The 18017-nt window shown below is 37.8% G+C and overlaps 1 protein-coding gene across 1 annotated transcript in view; it reads right to left on the reverse strand.

Annotated features, from left to right (window-relative positions):
• LOC107597667 (rab GTPase-activating protein 1) overlaps positions 1-18017 on the reverse strand; it is a 116639-nt gene that overhangs the window by 86311 nt on the left and 12311 nt on the right. The window contains exons 2-3 of the mRNA XM_016288831.1: positions 12310-12515; positions 9250-9279 (exon numbers count right to left, since the gene is read on the reverse strand). Coding sequence (XP_016144317.1) covers positions 9250-9279; positions 12310-12459 — 180 coding nt within the window. The 5' untranslated portion in view covers positions 12460-12515. The remainder of the gene's footprint in view (positions 1-9249; positions 9280-12309; positions 12516-18017) is intronic.

Below are 18017 nucleotides of genomic sequence, written 5' to 3' on the forward strand. Positions count from 1 at the left end.
GCGTGCTGAAGCTCCTCCGTGTGGGCGCGATCTCGCTTCTGAATTATGAATAGCAAAAATGCATCGTAGACAAATGTTTGAAAAACAGCTGGCAACTCTGGTGAGATAGAATTCGCAAGACAATGTATATATAGCAATAATAAATATATGTGTGTTTTATTAATTTCTCCAGTACCGCTAGCAGAACCGTTAACGTCAGAGCTTATCGATACTCCGGTCTTTCATAATTTAGCCCCGGTACCGATTAAATACCGAGTTTCGGTACCCATCCCTAATTACAGATGTGATACTGATTTTATGCAAAAATTCAATAAACAAGTTAATATTAAGAGACTTACGTTTTAAACACTATATTGCCTGTTTTTGCGCTATTTCGCCAACAAAAATAATTCTAAGCACAGCCACAGCACTCTTTTGCGTCTCTGAGCAACATGACGGAGCATCATTCCTGAATGAATCAACCATTTAAATGATTCGGTTTAATCGCAATGACTCACTTATTAACAGTGACTTGCTGCCACCTACTGGCGGTTTTAATTTCACATTTAAAGTATCTTTTCATTTTTTAAATAATAGTAAATATCAGTATTCAATGTTTTATGTTTAAAATAACAAAATATTATTCATGTATATGTAACTGCAGGTTAAATGTATTCATGTCTGAGCTGAATTAAATAGTGTGTAAATAGGCCTACATCTAAATGTCTCTTCAGATGCAGCTTCTGTGTTTCCTCTGTGTTGTATATAATTTGTAAAAAAGAAAATGTTAAATGCTTGTTCTGTGTTGTTGTTTTGTAGAAATGGAGTTTACACTCTGTCATTCATACACATGCTCACATTCTTTCACACTTATGTTTCTGCTAAATGTTATAATATCAGTGTTAATGTTGTGGTTTATTTACTGTCATGCCAGAATAGTTTGTAAAGAACTTAAAGGTCCCCTGAAATGCTTAGAAACACGCAGCGTTACTCTATGTGTTGACGTCATTTTAACTGAAACCGGAAGACAGGGCGGGACATATCAAGCAGCCCCGCCCCTTTTTAAAATAACCAATAGCGTTCGTTTATATCACAGCTTGGGCTAGAGCCGTTCAGAGCCGTTGAGCACCGTAAAGCCACATTTGACAGGGTATGCCAGCCACAATCTCATCCATATTGCTATAAAATATAGCATTCTGTGTAGAATTCAAATAGCTCCGATACATTTTGTGGTCTGCGCCGACTCGCGCATGTGATCCGCTCCGTGCTATCGTGTCTCTGGACCGGAGCAGAGTGTGTGTGCGGTGCGGTGGTTAGCGTGACACAGCGCCAAACCAGACTTATTTTTTTCCTCAATGGAAAGCATATTTACACTGTTTGAATCGTTCCCTGTCCGCTATATAGTGCACTACGTGCCATTCAATGTACAGAAAATACTAATTCTGTGGACAAGTCTATTTTATAGTGTAGGGGGCGGGGCTTCGGATTCTAGAGAGCATTTGATTGGACAGAAAGTTTGATGAGAAGCTGAAGTACGATGTGACGTCAAAAAAATCGTTGAGCCGTTTTGGCGGAAGTGACGAATTGCAAGCTTTGAGTGCTTATATCTTCTAAATGCTAATTTTGTCACTGTTTTGGAGCACACTGCCTTATAGATCAGGGGTTTTCAACCCGTGGGGCGCCAGCTCCAGTCAAGGGGGGCGCGAGCATCAGTTAATTCAGAGACGTTCCCTTGAGACTTTATGAATACGAGTTCACAAATCTTTAGCCATCCACTAGGGGGCAATCTGACTCCCACTGCTAGTCGACAGTTAGGGTTGGGTTGTTGGATGTTGGGGAGGCGCGAGTGATATTAGACCAACTTACGGGGGCGCAGGTCCTAAAAGGTTGAAAACCCCTGTTATAGATAACCTTAAGTCTAACATATTGATACTAATACCCAAAACTATTTATTTTGATTTCATTAACTATTAACTAATTGTGCAACTATTGTATAATAGCGTTTTTGTATAATATTTTTATACAATATATAAAATTTACCAAAAAAGTCAAATTTGATCTTAAGTTATATTCAACAAATGTTCAATGCTTAATTTATAAACTCTGTAGCTGTTAATGCCATACTTTTCTGCATTTCTTCTTACATGCATGTTACTTTTGACTGTTTTCTCTTGTTTTACATAATTATTTACCTTTTGATAGTCATTCTGTGTGTGTAAAAGTGATTTTAAAATGAACAAGATTTGTAGGTTTAATGTCTAGCTCGATTTGGGTTAATTTTAGCCTAGCAGTGTAGTAATTTAGACACAGAATATGAAGGATATCAAAAACAAGTTGTACACACACACACACACACACACACCAGTACGTAGAGAGACATTTAAGAGGGTTTATTCACCAATAACTCTAATTTCATGTTGCAGAAAAATGTGTTCAGAAATTGTGTATGGACTCTTGTTCTTGTTCCAAGTTACCTTCCTGTCCACTGATTTTTGCCTCTTACAAAATATTTTTATATTTCTTGATTTATGCCTTAGTTTTAGGTTGTAATGTTTACCTTTTTTTAAAGTAATGTAAAATTGATTTTTGTATTTTTATTTATTTTATATTTATATTTTTATTTAATTAATTTTTATTTTGCCATACTTTTCTGCATTTCTTCTTACATGCATGTTACTTTTGACTGTTTTCTCTTGTTTTACATAATTATTTACCTTTTGATAGTCATTCTGTGTGTGTAAAAGTGATTTTAAAATGAACAAGATTTGTAGGTTTAATGTCTAGCTCGATTTGGGTTAATTTTAGCCTAGCAGTGTAGTAATTTAGACACAGAATATGAAGGATATCAAAAACAAGTTGTACACACACACACACACACACACACCAGTACGTAGAGAGACATTTAAGAGGGTTTATTCACCAATAACTCTAATTTCATGTTGCAGAAAAATGTGTTCAGAAATTGTGTATGGACTCTTGTTCTTGTTTTTTATATTTATATTTTTATTTAATTAATTTTTATTTATATTGATATATTTGTATTTGCATTTTGAATGTAATTTTGCAATTAAATGTATTAAATGGGTTTAGGTTTCACGGTTATTAATGTATGCAATTTCAGCAATAAAAATTTACATTTTTCTAAAAATGAAACAAATTAGTTGTTTATTTTAAGAGACCTATCTTATTTCTCTTGTATATTAAGTATTAGTATTGCTCTTTAATAAAGAAAAATTACTTTTTATCTGAATCCTCGATTAATCGATGGAATAATCGGTAGAATACTCAATTACTAAAATAATCGATAGCTGCAGCTTTATTTTACACTACAATTGAGAAATTTTAACCAAAGTATGTTATCGACTTTTTATTATGACTCTAAAGAATCATATCAACTTGTGGAAAATGGGCATCCGATGACCCCTTTAAGGCTGGAATACACTACACGACTTTTAAAAACTGAACAGATTTTTAAAACACTAGGCATCATACACTTACCAACTTTGTAAATAGTGACAAAGAAAAACTCATATTCTACACAACTAAGTAGGGCTGGAGGATTAATCGAAAAGAAAACGAAACCAAAATTCAGAACTTCTAACCAACATAATTTTCCCATGTCGGTTATTTCTGTTTTCTTTTAATCCTATTAATACTTTCCCCTTAAAAACATACTACCACTTGTGTAGTCGGCGCTATACGGACGTGACCGTTGCACTTGCGTGTTTTGCAGCGTCTCGCACGTGAGTAAACATACTCACGCTCTTACATTATGATGAAAATTACAGGCCTCTCTCATCTTTTTAAGTGGGAGAACTTGCACAATTGGTGGCTGACTAAATACTTTTTTTCCCCACTGTATGTATACATATCTATGCACTCATCAATGTCAGTTCTAAAACAGTGGTCCAATCAGAAGACCCCGGAGGCGGGTCAAGCGTTGCAAGCTTTTGGTTACAGTAGCAGGTTGACATGGCAACTTTTGTATTTGACAGCACCTTGGCAGAGTAGGCATTCTGCGCTGCACTTTATTTTTCAAAACCATTCCTGAGCGCTGCTTCTCGCGGTTTTAGACACAAAGACAAGATCACTGAGATGCTTCCCTGCTCTTTCTCTTAATCAGCAGTGTTCTATTTACATTCTTTCTTTTATTAAAACATTTGTTTACAGGAGATGCAAGTTTTTTTTTCTACTTTCCACATTTCATGATTTAAAATAATATTCATTTACAATAGATACAAGTTATTTTCTACTTTTCGCATGACAATATTTAAAATGTATTTTGTTTGCAAGAGATGGTGGTTATTTTCTACTTTTGACATGGCAATATTCATTCATTTTGTTTCCAAAAATGAAAGTTATTTTCTTTTCTTTTTTTAGGAAACTTGCTTTTTACAATTAAACTGAAATGTGACTTTTTCATAAGACGTCTTCATTTCAAGCAATCTTTGATTTTTTTAATTGTTCAAAATATTCAACAAATACCCATAAATAGTTTGTTTCCTTCAATTATTTTAAAATCACAAAAATAAGAAATGTACTCTTTCATTAGAAAACAAATCCCACCTTTAAAGGGGTCATATGATGCTTTTTTAAAGATCATTAGATCATTATTTTGTGTATTTGGTGTAACAGAATATGTTGACATGCTTTAATGTTCGAAAAACACATTATTTTTCAAATACTGTACATTATTGTAGGTCCTCTATGCCCCGCCTCTCTCAAACGCTTCGTTTTCTACAAAGTCCCTCCTTCCGACAAGCGCAGTCTGCTCTGATTGGCCAGCTGACCCAGTGCATTGTGATTGGCCCAACACCGCATCTCTCTCTCTCGCGCACGCTCTCTCTCTCTCTCGCTCTCTCTCTCGCGCTCTCTCTCTCTCTCTCACACTCTCTCTCTCTCGCTTACTCTCTCTCTCGCTCACTCTCTCGCACACACACACGATGCGCAAAACTCCGCATTTGAACAGTCAATAGCAAATACTTAAACTAATAACAAAACAGTAGCTGATTCAGAAGCGCCAGATTGTCATAGCAAAGTCAGAATGACCTCCTCTCCTAGGTTCACGAAACAGTCGTCCATAAAATGCATTGCTGTTCTGTTGTAAGTAATCTTAAAGATTCCTAAATGCATCTACTTCCGGAAGGCCAAATAAAGTGCTTTTGCTTTCGCCTAGAAACGCACAGCGTCTCTCTGACATGGCTGCTTCAACACTAACTGCGGTTACTGAAACCACGCCTTCTTTCTTTGCGTGCACATTTGGACGGCATTATGCTAATATTTCCACATAGTGAGGTAGATATGTGGGGGCGTGTTAGAACGAGCCGTTTTAGGGGGGCGTGGCAGAGTCTTAACTTTGATAAAGAATATCTCTTTGGTTTTGAGACTTTAGTCTTTGCAACTTCAGGGATCTTATCTATGCACAATCAGCTTTTAACACTCCAAAGAGAAAGGAAAACTTGAAATAGCATAGTTGAGCACTTTAGCACTTTAGCAGTTGAGTAGCTATATTTATAGTACAAACCTTTAATGAACTATGAGGGCAAAAATAAAAATAGATATAAAAAATAATAATAATCGTTCAATAATCGTAATCGAGGTAAAGTGTTCAATTAATTGAGGTTTTGATTTTAGGCCATATTGCCCAGCCGTTCGGCTGAGGATCACACACTACCAGACTTTCAAGTTGTTCCGATCACAACAAACTCATGCAGAAACGTGCACCTTGCTGCTAAGAGATGCTTGACAAATGAAAACAACGTGTTCTAAAATCGTCTGAAAATATCAAACATGTTTGATCTCCTCTGACTACATGGAATCAAAGTCTGAAGCAAAAAAATCCGAAGTTAAATCCGAGAGTCCGAAATTTTGTGTTTTCTCATTTTTTCGTATTCGTCATCCTTTCCTATCAAAATGCTTGCTACGGATGCAGAAATGCAGAAAATCTAACCTGATCTAATTTTTTTATGACGGACAAAAGTTTCGTTGGCAGTGTGTAAACGTGATTGACACACCGTGAGGTCTTTTTTATTTTTTAACGTGCGAAGATTTCGGACTCAGTGTGCACTGTGCAAAAACCTTGACACTGACTTTCAGAAACTATCATCAACTTCTCTAGACTGTATATCGGCGGAATATCAGGGCAAAAAACGTGTAGTGTATTCCAGACATTAGGCGTCATTTCATAGATTGATTAATGTTGCTTAGTGGTGGCATAAATAAATTTACACAGCATTTGCACCTTTATACAATACTTTGATATTAGGGGGTGAGGTGGGTCAAAGCAGGCATAATTTAGTCTGGCTTTTAATGTGGCATTGCATCGTCACATAGAATTTTGAGCAGGCACAGAGCAGCTTTAACTTGTCTGTAACAAAAGACACCTTATGATGCATTTTTGAAGGTGAACTACTCGGCCGTGAATTATTTGGCACACCAAGCATTAGCCAAACTTGGGCCATCGTTGAATGCCTGTCAAGCTCAAGCCCTGTCCACACGAATGTGGTTATTTTTAAAACCGCAGCTTTTTCTACGCGGTTTGGCCGTTCGTCCACACGCAAACGAAGCACCAGGTCACTGAAACCGAACATTTTTGAAAACGCCTGCCAGGGTGAAGATTTTCAAAAACTCTGGTCGCAGTGTTATTGTGTAGACAGCGAAACCGGAGTTTTTGGCTTGTGACGTCAGAGCCTGCGCCGTTATCTCCGTTTACTGGAAACTTTTTCAGGCTTCTGATTGGCCAACATGGCTTTACGGTTGAGATTATATCGCCACCTGTTGGTTTGGTATGCTCTTGACAGTGCTTCATAGCATGCGTTTGCATTTTCATGTGGACAGAGATTTTTTTTTAAACGGAAGAAGGAACAAATACCTGTGTACGTGTGGACATGGCCTCAGTTATTTCTTATATGTTCCACACCACTGACTCTAGTCACACCTCTATGACGTTTTAGCAGATTGAGCATGTTGAACCGATGTCGGACAGAACGAGAAGAAAAATGAAAGCAACAAAAGCAAGCAAACAACACACAGATGGCCGTCCCAAATTTAAATCCCCATCTTACCTGAGCATTCAATATGATCAGTGTATGTTTCAGTTTTGATTTGATTCCACATCAGGAAGTTTGTAATTCAGCAGATCTGAATTTCTGATTCCTGTTATTCTTGTTATTTGATTGGCTGAATAGACAGAAGTTGTGATCTGTGTTCATTACAGCCATAAAAACAGTGACTGAAAACAAAGATGATCTCTCAACACATAGGAACTGCATACAGCGATGCCAGGAAGTTCAGTAGGAGCACACGATGAGATGCTTGACAAATGAAAACAACGTGTTCTAAAATCGTCTGAAAATATCAAACATGTTTGATCTCCTCTGACTACATGGAATCAAAGTCTGAAGCAAAAAAATCCGAAGTTAAATCCGAGAGTCCGAAATTTTGTGTTTTCTCATTTTTTCGTATTCGTCATCCTTTCCTATCAAAATGCTTGCTACGGATGCAGAAATGCAGAAAATCTAACCTGATCTAATTTTTTTATGACGGACAAAAGTTTCGTTGGCAGTGTGTAAACGTGATTGACACACCGTGAGGTCTTTTTTATTTTTTAACGTGCGAAGATTTCGGACTCAGTGTGCACTGTGCAAAAACCTTGACACTGACTTTCAGAAACTATCATCAACTTCTCTAGACTGTATATCGGCGGAATATCAGGGCAAAAAACGTGTAGTGTATTCCAGACATTAGGCGTCATTTCATAGATTGATTAATGTTGCTTAGTGGTGGCATAAATAAATTTACACAGCATCTTTATACAATACTTTGATATTAGGGGGTGAGGTGGGTCAAAGCAGGCATAATTTAGTCTGGCTTTTAATGTGGCATTGCATCGTCACATAGAATTTTGAGCAGGCACAGAGCAGCTTTAACTTGTCTGTAACAAAAGACACCTTATGATGCATTTTTGAAGGTGAACTACTCGGCCGTGAATTATTTGGCACACCAAGCATTAGCCAAACTTGGGCCATCGTTGAATGCCTGTCAAGCTCAGGCCCTGTCCACACGAATGTGGTTATTTTTAAAACCGCAGCTTTTTCTACGCGGTTTGGCCGTTCGTCCACACGCAAACGAAGCACCAGGTCACTGAAACCGAACATTTTTGAAAACGCCTGCCAGGGTGAAGATTTTCAAAAACTCTGGTCGCAGTGTTATTGTGTAGACAGCGAAACCGGAGTTTTTGGCTTGTGACGTCAGAGCCTGCGCCGTTATCTCCGTTTACTGGAAACTTTTTCAGGCTTCTGATTGGCCAACATGGCTTTACGGTTGAGATTATATCGCCACCTGTTGGTTTGGTATGCTCTTGACAGTGCTTCATAGCATGCGTTTGCATTTTCATGTGGACAGAGATTTTTTTTTAAACGGAAGAAGGAACAAATACCTGTGTACGTGTGGACATGGCCTCAGTTATTTCTTATATGTTCCACACCACTGACTCTAGTCACACCTCTATGACGTTTTAGCAGATTGAGCATGTTGAACCGATGTCGGACAGAACGAGAAGAAAAATGAAAGCAACAAAAGCAAGCAAACAACACACAGATGGCCGTCCCAAATTTAAATCCCCATCTTACCTGAGCATTCAATATGATCAGTGTATGTTTCAGTTTTGATTTGATTCCACATCAGGAAGTTTGTAATTCAGCAGATCTGAATTTCTGATTCCTGTTATTCTTGTTATTTGATTGGCTGAATAGACAGAAGTTGTGATCTGTGTTCATTACAGCCATAAAAACAGTGACTGAAAACAAAGATGATCTCTCAACACATAGGAACTGCATACAGCGATGCCAGGAAGTTCAGTAGGAGCACACGATTTGGCAGATGACCTCCACGAAAGACCTTAAAATGTGCACATCTGTCAAATGCGTTGTTTTGTTTAAAAAAACAAATAGAAAAAGTGTGACAAAAGAGCTTTAGAATACAAGCTAGAGGTACTAGCATGGACTAGGACCAAAAGGTGACTGGACTAAGATGCCTGGAATGAGGGAAACAGTAGAAGCAACAGACACAAAACAGAAGCCAATAAACACTCTCCTGAGCTCTGCACAATCACAATATCATAGTCCCGCTTATTTCCCACACTCAGCTGTTGTACAGGCCAGAGAAGCAGCCAATCAAACGGATCAGCCAATCAGACACAAGGCACAGAGACACAGTACGACCACAAAGCCACAGAGGAAGAGAGAGAGGAATAGATAGATAAAGACTGACCTTAAAGCTGACCCCTTCCTCAGAAATCACCTGTGTAACAAACAGAGTGTTTAAGAGACGCCCACAGAGCTGAGAGAATGGTAATGAATGGGTTAACTGAGAGAGCGTTCTCTACTTCATGACCGATGGACTGTGAAAGACTGACAACCAGCAGAAACATCTTCACTTTTAACTGCCACAGTAGATCATGAATTGCACTACATAATGTGACGATGCCCTCTAGTGGCAATAGCAAATGTTTATGCACATCATTATTACACAGTAATTATTTACTCACCCTCATGTCATTACAAACCCATATCTATTCTTTCTACCAAAGAACACACAAAAAAGATATTTTGAAGAATGTTCTCGCTGCTCTTTTTCATACATTTTAAGTCACTTTATTTCTTGGTACATTTTTGGTAGTTATTTTTTTGGTAAAAACATGAGAGTGGGTAAATGGTGAAATGTTCTTTTTGGTTGAACTATTCCTTTAATAAAGGAAGTGACAAAAGACGACGAGCATAATGGGAAAAAAGAGAACAAAACTTCAAAGTTGGCTGGTCCATGGCCATGATCAAATGCAAATTTGAAGGAGCAGACTTCACAAGCCAACAAAATGAACAAATCCACCAAATCAGAAAGCAAAAGGGATGAGCATACAAGAACCAAGACCACAAGATCTGAAAAGAGGCAAGACTGGAGTGGCGTGGTTGAAACCTCCATGAATGAATGAGATCTGTATGGATGCAACATCTTATTGTGGCCCACCATAATACTAAAACAGAGTGTGAACATTTGTACATAAAGCTGAAAGTGCATTTGTCAAACGTGGTACATGGACAAAGAACACACTGTAGTGCCGATACATCAAATTAGATCTGCGAAAAAAAAATCAAAGGTGATACGAACTGGACAGAAATCTCGACAGCATTCATATGGTGTGGCGTCATGTGAGAAATGGAGAAGTCAGGGCACAGGCTAAGCACAAGAACAAAACATGGAATGAGAATGTGCAGTCTGCCTGTCCTCATGACAGTGACTGTCTGAATGGATGTGAACATTTAAAATCTTATTAGCACTTTTTAACAAACTAGCTAGGTGGTGCAAACTGTAGGCTACTTGCTAATTAAATTAATGGGGTGATTTTTCAATCAGGGGAATGTTCTATCCCCACGATGATTAAAAAATCTCTTTAAATTACGATTTTCTCATTTTTAAGTTGAAATGTTTCCTATAATTTCTCTATTTTAAGCCTGCTCCCCCCCATCTAGTCTTTTAATTTCTCGTCTATTATAAATTTATGCAATGTTGTCAAAATCTGTTGCATTTTTCCAAAGAACTTCTGCCTGTCCTCATGACAGTGACTGTCTGAATGGATGTGAACATTTAAAATCTTATTAGCACTTTTTAACAAACTAGCTAGGTGGTGCAAACTGTAGGCTACTTGCTAATTAAATTAATGGGGTGATTTTTCAATCAGGGGAATGTTCTATCCCCACGATGATTAAAAAATCTCTTTAAATTACGATTTTCTCATTTTTAAGTTGAAATGTTTCCTATAATTTCTCTATTTTAAGCCTGCTCCCCCCATCTAGTCTTTTAATTTCTCGTCTATTATAAATTTATGCAATGTTGTCAAAATCTGTTGCATTTTTCCAAAGAACTTAAAAAAAAAAAAAGGTGAAAACCTTCACAAAGAATTGCTGACTGCAATACTGAAGTCATAAACATCAGTTATGATAGTTATGATTCGGAGCTAAAAAAAAACTACATCATGATCTGAGAAAAACTTTATCAGGACTTATTTAATATATTCAGTTAGTATGAGAATTTTAATTCAAAGGGAACTTTTTTTATTTTATCAGTAAATAAAATGGAAGTCATTTTACTGTTTACTATCCTGCTGTGTTAGCAAATCTAAGGCCACATCCACACAAAGCCAGAGCTTTCCCTATCCGATCTTTTTTTTATCTCGTCTCAAGAAATATCTGCGTATACACGAAACCGACACAAAACGATGTAGTACAGATGCCAGACCAGCATGTGGCGCTGTAATTCTGCCACAGATACACTAAAAACGGAGAAGACTTGGACTATGCGCATAAACCTTTAGCGCTGTATACAAACGAACATGGAACAATACATTTATTAATCTGTGTTAATGTTAGCTAATAAAAAGACAATCGTTCGGTGTTTGTTCATGTTGTTGTTGTTGTTGTTGCTGTTACGTGACGTAGCGGTGTCTGACTAGGGGCGAGACGTGGGGTGATGACATTATCGTTTCACAAAATATATGGATTGGCTGTCCACACGAAAATGCAAAGGTGTCGTTTTCAGATTTATCCACTCTGGGACCCGGTTTCAAAAAATAGCAGTTTCACGCTCCCAAAATGTCAGATACGTCTGGACGAAACGCCAATACGATACAACATTTTTACATATACAGCTAAACGCGTCTCTGTGTGGACGGGGCCTAAGATGTATCTTACGTCTCTCATTATATTACAATCTAGGGCTACACAAAATCTAATTATGATTTTTCTAATAAAAATGTGGTTACAATTTAAAATGTGATTTAAAAAGAAAAAAAAAACAGGTTTGTAGGGCTGCACGATTTGACCAAAATGTTGTGATAATAATAATAATAAAAATATATATAAAAATGGCTAAATAAAAAAATACAACTATTGTATAAAAAAATTTAAATCTGTTAATTTAATAATAATTTCATTTTACATTGCAATTGCAAAATTACAATATTACAATTTACTTCTTTATTCATTTTCAAATGTTAAACCATCAAACGTTTCTTTTGACAGAGGGATCCCTTAAAATGTTGTGCTTCTCGTAACGAGTTTGTTTGTTTGTTTGCGTTTATCACCATGCCAGCTTCGGTGGCTATTTCATGGCGAGAAAAATTAATAGCTAAATTATATCGGGTTTTTCCTATTTATTTTCGCAGAAGACATTTGGCAAAGGTTGCGTTCCCAAATTAAATAAGCCCTTAATTGAAGAATCCCCCATCTATAGTTCACGAGTAGAATTTCTCCCTATACGTTTTCTGTCTACTCTTACCTTCAGTCCTGTCTTTTCATCATCGCTACCATTATTAGCGGAGGGGGTCTCGTCCTCCAGGCGGGACACCAGGACAAAGTCCTCACTGTTGAGGGTGGACACAGAGTCGGAGGACACGCTAATTTTCCCCACCGAGGCCTTGTCATCCATGACTGCTAAATCAAGCCAGATGCGCTCATGAATGGCAGTTTAATGAGCAAAATTACCTGGAAAACAAAGAGATGAAAAAACAATGAGGAAAGGAAAAAAAAAACATGAGAGGAGCTTGCACGCCCATGCTTATTTTGAATGCATCCTTTGTGAACTGCAAATATAGTTTGTGGTTCTTTACGAAGCAAGTTTCAATCAACTGTCCTACAAGTGACAGCATTTACATGCAAAGCTATTTATGGGCACATGGTGTCTGCAGAGCAAAATAAAATACAAAACTTCGACAGAAGTGCTGGCTAAAGAGGCAGAGATGTGTGTGGAAGTATACTGTAAAATTATAATAAAGAAATGGCAGGTAAATGGAAATGTATTACCAGGTACTCATATTGTAGGCATACATCAAGGGTCAAAAACTAACAGTCACTAACCAAACAGTAAGAAAATAAAATCACAGAGTTACCTGTTAACTTTATTAGAAACTGCAGTGTAAAAGTCCAATTTGTAGGTGATATGTATGATAAAAAAAAAATTAAATTTAAATTAAAAAGACATCCAAACTGCATTATATTTTGAGTTTTTTTATACATATATATATATATAATATTTTGAATTAGTTTTCATTTTGTTTTCATTTTTTATTTAAAGTTTAAGTTTAATCATGTCTCAAGTTTGAATTTATGTGCCTTATATATAAATATATAAATATTTATATTTAGCTTTATTTTTATTTGAGTTTGGTCATTTTAGTCTGTCAACTTTTATTTTATTATGCTTAATTGATTACATTTAGTTACCACAGCAAAATGTTTAGGTTTTACCATTTTTTGTGTGTTTTTTATCTAATAATTATACTGTATTTTTATTTCAGCTTCATTTCAGTTGTGGAATTTGAATAGTTTTAGGCCATTCCAAACATTGGGGGTGGGGGGCATATCATAAATAGCCAGTCAGCTTTAGGTATGTCACAGCCATGAGATTTGCTATTGTTATTGTTAGTCTGATATACACGAACCATCAATATTTCTGATCTGGTTTCCCGAAAAACATAAAAAAATATATAAATGTGCATATCTGCTAAAAGCTTATTTAGTCAATACAGTACAATACTAAAAATAGGCTTCATTTTCTTTTCTTTTTGATTGAGGTCTAAAATATGACAACATGGTACATTAATATCCAAATGCCTATCTATTCTAGCTCTGTATCATTGTGTGGTGCATTTATGCAATGTTAATGTATGATGGAAATGGGCCTGGCTCTGTTCTACAGCAGCCAATTGTACACAACATGCAAAAATCTATTTTATCTCCACGGCAACAGTCAAACGAAAACCAAAGTTGGTGCTGCTGTGGATTGTAAACTGTGCTGCCCGCACTGTACTGCCAAGTGCTGTTTACATTACCATGCACATGACCGGGTATAACAACACTGTTCAGATTGACCTTATCCTTATGCAAACTGATCAATTATTTTTAATCCAATGAAAGAGAAGCAAACTTAATTCTATTGCAACAGAAAAGAAAGCTGAAGAACGAATTATAGTTGTGTTTATGAGAGCTGTAAGTTACCTGCGTGTATCTGGACAGGCTGAGAGGGTTTGGCAGAGGGTCAGCACTGAACTATATTTGGATACGGGAGGGAAATAATGGGACTGTACAGGTCCAGACATGAAAACACTAACAAAAGCAGCTGCGCCATTTCACTCTACTGATTTCTTCTGCAGATCCCTAGAGGAAGTGTCGAAGAATGACCAGAACCTGTGTGTGATTTACACAAACACACACACGCACAATGTGCTCCAATGTGTTACAATCCCAGAAGTCCTGTACAAAGAGGATGTTGATACAATGAACTCAAGTCACAACAGACAAATGTTGTAAGATCTGCAGACAAGAGTCAGTTTCAATCAGTCTAATATTTATTCTAATGATTTTATTCTCAAGCATTTCTTATCAATGATGTAGTGTTGTCAAAAGACCCGGTACTTCGGTACCAAGTCGGTATTAAAAAAAATGAAAACGTTATGGTACCAGGTTTTTTTAAGTACCGGTGATACCGAGTACCCGGTCAACCCGGTTCTTGATGCGCTATCCGAAAGGTGCGCAGATGCGCTCTCTTCATAAAAGCACTGAGACGTGGCGACATCAACACGAGGAAACACACCTAACTAACAAAACACTTTAAAGACAGACACCCGGATCAAATGAAAGAGTTCAAGCAGGTAAGTTTCATTTACATTTTTTATATTTAGATCTTCTGAGTGTTTCCCATACATTGATTTATTTGTGGCGGCCCACCAGAATATCAAAACTGACCGCCACAAATAGATTTTCCATTTGACTTCGATTAATAAACATGAGCACTGCGCGTGTCAAAGTCGAAACCCGGTCACTGTATTTCTGAAGGAAACCGACTGTCTTTAGAAAATTATGGATGTCATTTTCATTTCATCTTGCCTGTAATGCCTGATAAACCAGCGTTTGTGAGCGCAGCGCTTATTTGATTACAGCTGTTAATGGGGAAACCTCTATCTCTCCCGCTCTACAAGCGCCTCCTGCTGGCAGAGAATGAATTTGCATATACAGTATATGCCACCACAAATAGAGTGCAAGTCTGTGGGAACCAAAGGCTGTGCACCAAAGCTTTTCAAAAGAATACTGGCTGATACTGCTAATAAATGATGCAATCTATTGTTTAAGTTGGATGTGGAAAAATAAAAATGTCATCCGTTCTATGCAGGGAACTTTTTGACCACACCTGTTTAGGCAGTTTACTATGTAGGAAACTACAGGGATCCATCCATTTTACTTCAATCAAAGTCAAAGAAAGCCACCAGGCTGTCACCACACAATGCAAGGCAAATATTAGCATTTTGTAATTCTTGCCCAGCCTGGATAAATTAAACTAACTGAAACAAACCATGTGATCAGCTTTGACTTGCTCAAACTGCAGAATATTGCAAAACAGTTTGACTGACTCAACATGCATTTGCATGTCACAGATGTTTGTTTTTGCCGTTTTATTATTGGCTCTCTTGATTCCTAGTCACTACCAACTTCTGCAAACAGAAATGAAACTGAGACTGGTGGGAATCACAGATGACACCTATCTACACAACATTTTAGGCAAGCTACTGATGTGGTCACCACACACTCTCATTATATGGAAAAGAGCAGCTTGGTCATTCTGCTAAATAACTTCTTTTGTAGTGGGTAAATGATGACAGTGTTTTTACTTTTGGGTGAACTATCCCTTTACACAAACGGTAGCAGGAGAGACGTGTGTTGCTTCACAGGTCAGTGGGTTCAGGCTGCTGGGATACAGTGAGAGAGGATGTTGAATGGCAGGTTGTTCCTTTGCGAATGAGCTTTGGTTTTCCTGACTGGCATATTGTGCTCTGTCCTAATGGAGACCAGGCTCAGCGCTACACCCTGGGGAGCAATGACCAGAAACCAGCGGTACACAGGCCTCACAGAGCTCTGACAATGAGCCGTGTGTATTGTGCTACTGGTTTAAGATAGAGGAGTGGCTCCTCACACAGACTAATGGTCAGACGACTGACTTCTTAGCCTTTTTCACAGATATCCACATGGATTCGCATGGAATAGACACACAAGATGCTCCCTCACACTAACGCTCTGTTCTTGCGCTGTTATAATGGATGCCTTGTCAGCATTTTTCTTCTATCTCTCTCTCTCTGCCTCAGGACGCAAAGGCCAAACAGTGTTTCCCCTAGGTTAACGGCTTATTTTTCTGGACTCCTTTTCAATGGTTAAATTACATTTTATTAATCAAAAAGCATGTCTAATTAATTAAAATCATGAAACTTAAACAATTTAACATCAATTTATTAAAAGTTTAACAAATATTACATGTTTAGGGCCCTATGAAATGTTTTAGCATGTCTAATTATTTGAAAGCATAAAAACAAGTTTCATTTATTCTTACAACAGCCTTGTGATTTTTTGCTCAGAAATTCTGTGTTGTGTATTTACATTTTTTTAAGGCATAAAACATTCCTTTAATCTATCTTTTAAGTAATGAAAATTAAACAAATTGTATTTTTTGGAAAATAAAGGTCATTTAACATTACAATTAAAACATTGAATAAATATTGTATGATTATACCTTAAAAATAAGGTTTTAATCATTTTAGTAGTAGTAGTAGCCTGTTACGTACATTCTACTGAACAATAGTAATATATTTCTGCCAATGCCTTCAAGTTAAACCGAACTTTTATTTTGACGGGTTGCCGTGAATACCTTTACATTTCTGTGTGTATATGATATGATGATAGTTTTACTCAAATGAAACGGTCAAATGCACATGAAGTGACTCTCAGAGCAGTTCTGGAAATGTTGTTCATGTATTTATGTCCTCATTTAGTGAGACGGCAGACGCTAAAATCACCGGAAGCGTCACGTGCGCTTCAGTACGAGTGGCAAACGAGTGTGTGTGTGAGTGCGTGCGCGCAGCAGCGCGTGCATCGGGCGGAACTCCGCTGTGCGTGATACAGACAGCTCGACCATAACGTAGAGACCGAAATGACATGCCGTCGTGTAAATAAGATAAAAACATAAGGCTATTTAGTGGGCCGCCCCCCTAATATACGCTGCCAAATGAGGAGCGAAACACAAGATGATGTTTTAGGCTCTCTTGTGGAAAAACAAAAAGGAAAAAGATAAGAGGAGGAGAGAGACAGACAAACTGAGGCAGAGAGAGACAGGCAGACTGAGGAAGAGAGTAAGACAGGCAGAATTAAGTAGAGAGAAAGAAAGGCAGACTGAAGCAGAGAGAGACAGGCAAGCTAAGGCAACCAAACAGAGATAGACAGGTAGACTGAGGCAGAGACAGGTGGACTGAGACACAGAGAGAGACAAACGGATTAAGGCAATGAGAGAAAGACAGGCAGACTGAGGCAGAGAGTAAGACAGGTCAATTGAAGTAGACAGAAAGAGAGGTATGCTGAAGTAGAGAGAAAGACAGGCAGACTGGAGCAGAGAGAAAGACAGGCAAACTAAGGTACAGGTAGACTGGTAGACTAAGACAGAGACAGGTGGACTGAGGCACTGAGAGAGAGACAAGCGGATTAAAGCAATGATAGAGTGACAGCTAGACTGAGGCAGAAAAAGGCAGACTGTGGCAAAGACAGATAGGCAGAATTAAGAAGAGAGAGACAGGCAAACTGAGTCTAAGACAATGAGGGATAGACAGGTGGATAGAGGCAGAAAAGTAGACTGAGGCACTGAAAGAGAGACAAACGGATTGAGGTAGTGAAGGAAAGGCAGGCAGACTGAGGCAGAGAATAAGACTGGTAAATTCAAGTAGAGAGAAAGACAGGCAGACTGAGGTACAGGCAGACTGGTAGACTGAGGTAGATACGGGTGGACTGGAGCACTGAGCAAGAGACAAGTGGATTAAGGCAATGAGAGAAAGACAGGCAGACTGAGGCAGCGAAAGATAGAAAGGTAGACTGAAGCAGAGAGAGACAGGCAAACTAAGGCTACCAAACAGAGATAGACGAGTAGACTGAGGTAGAGACAGGTGGACTGAGACA

Source organism: Sinocyclocheilus grahami, unplaced genomic scaffold (genome assembly GCF_001515645.1).
Source record: "Sinocyclocheilus grahami isolate Dianchi unplaced genomic scaffold, SAMN03320097.WGS_v1.1 scaffold234.1, whole genome shotgun sequence".
NCBI classification, from domain to species: Eukaryota; Metazoa; Chordata; class Actinopteri; order Cypriniformes; family Cyprinidae; genus Sinocyclocheilus; species Sinocyclocheilus grahami.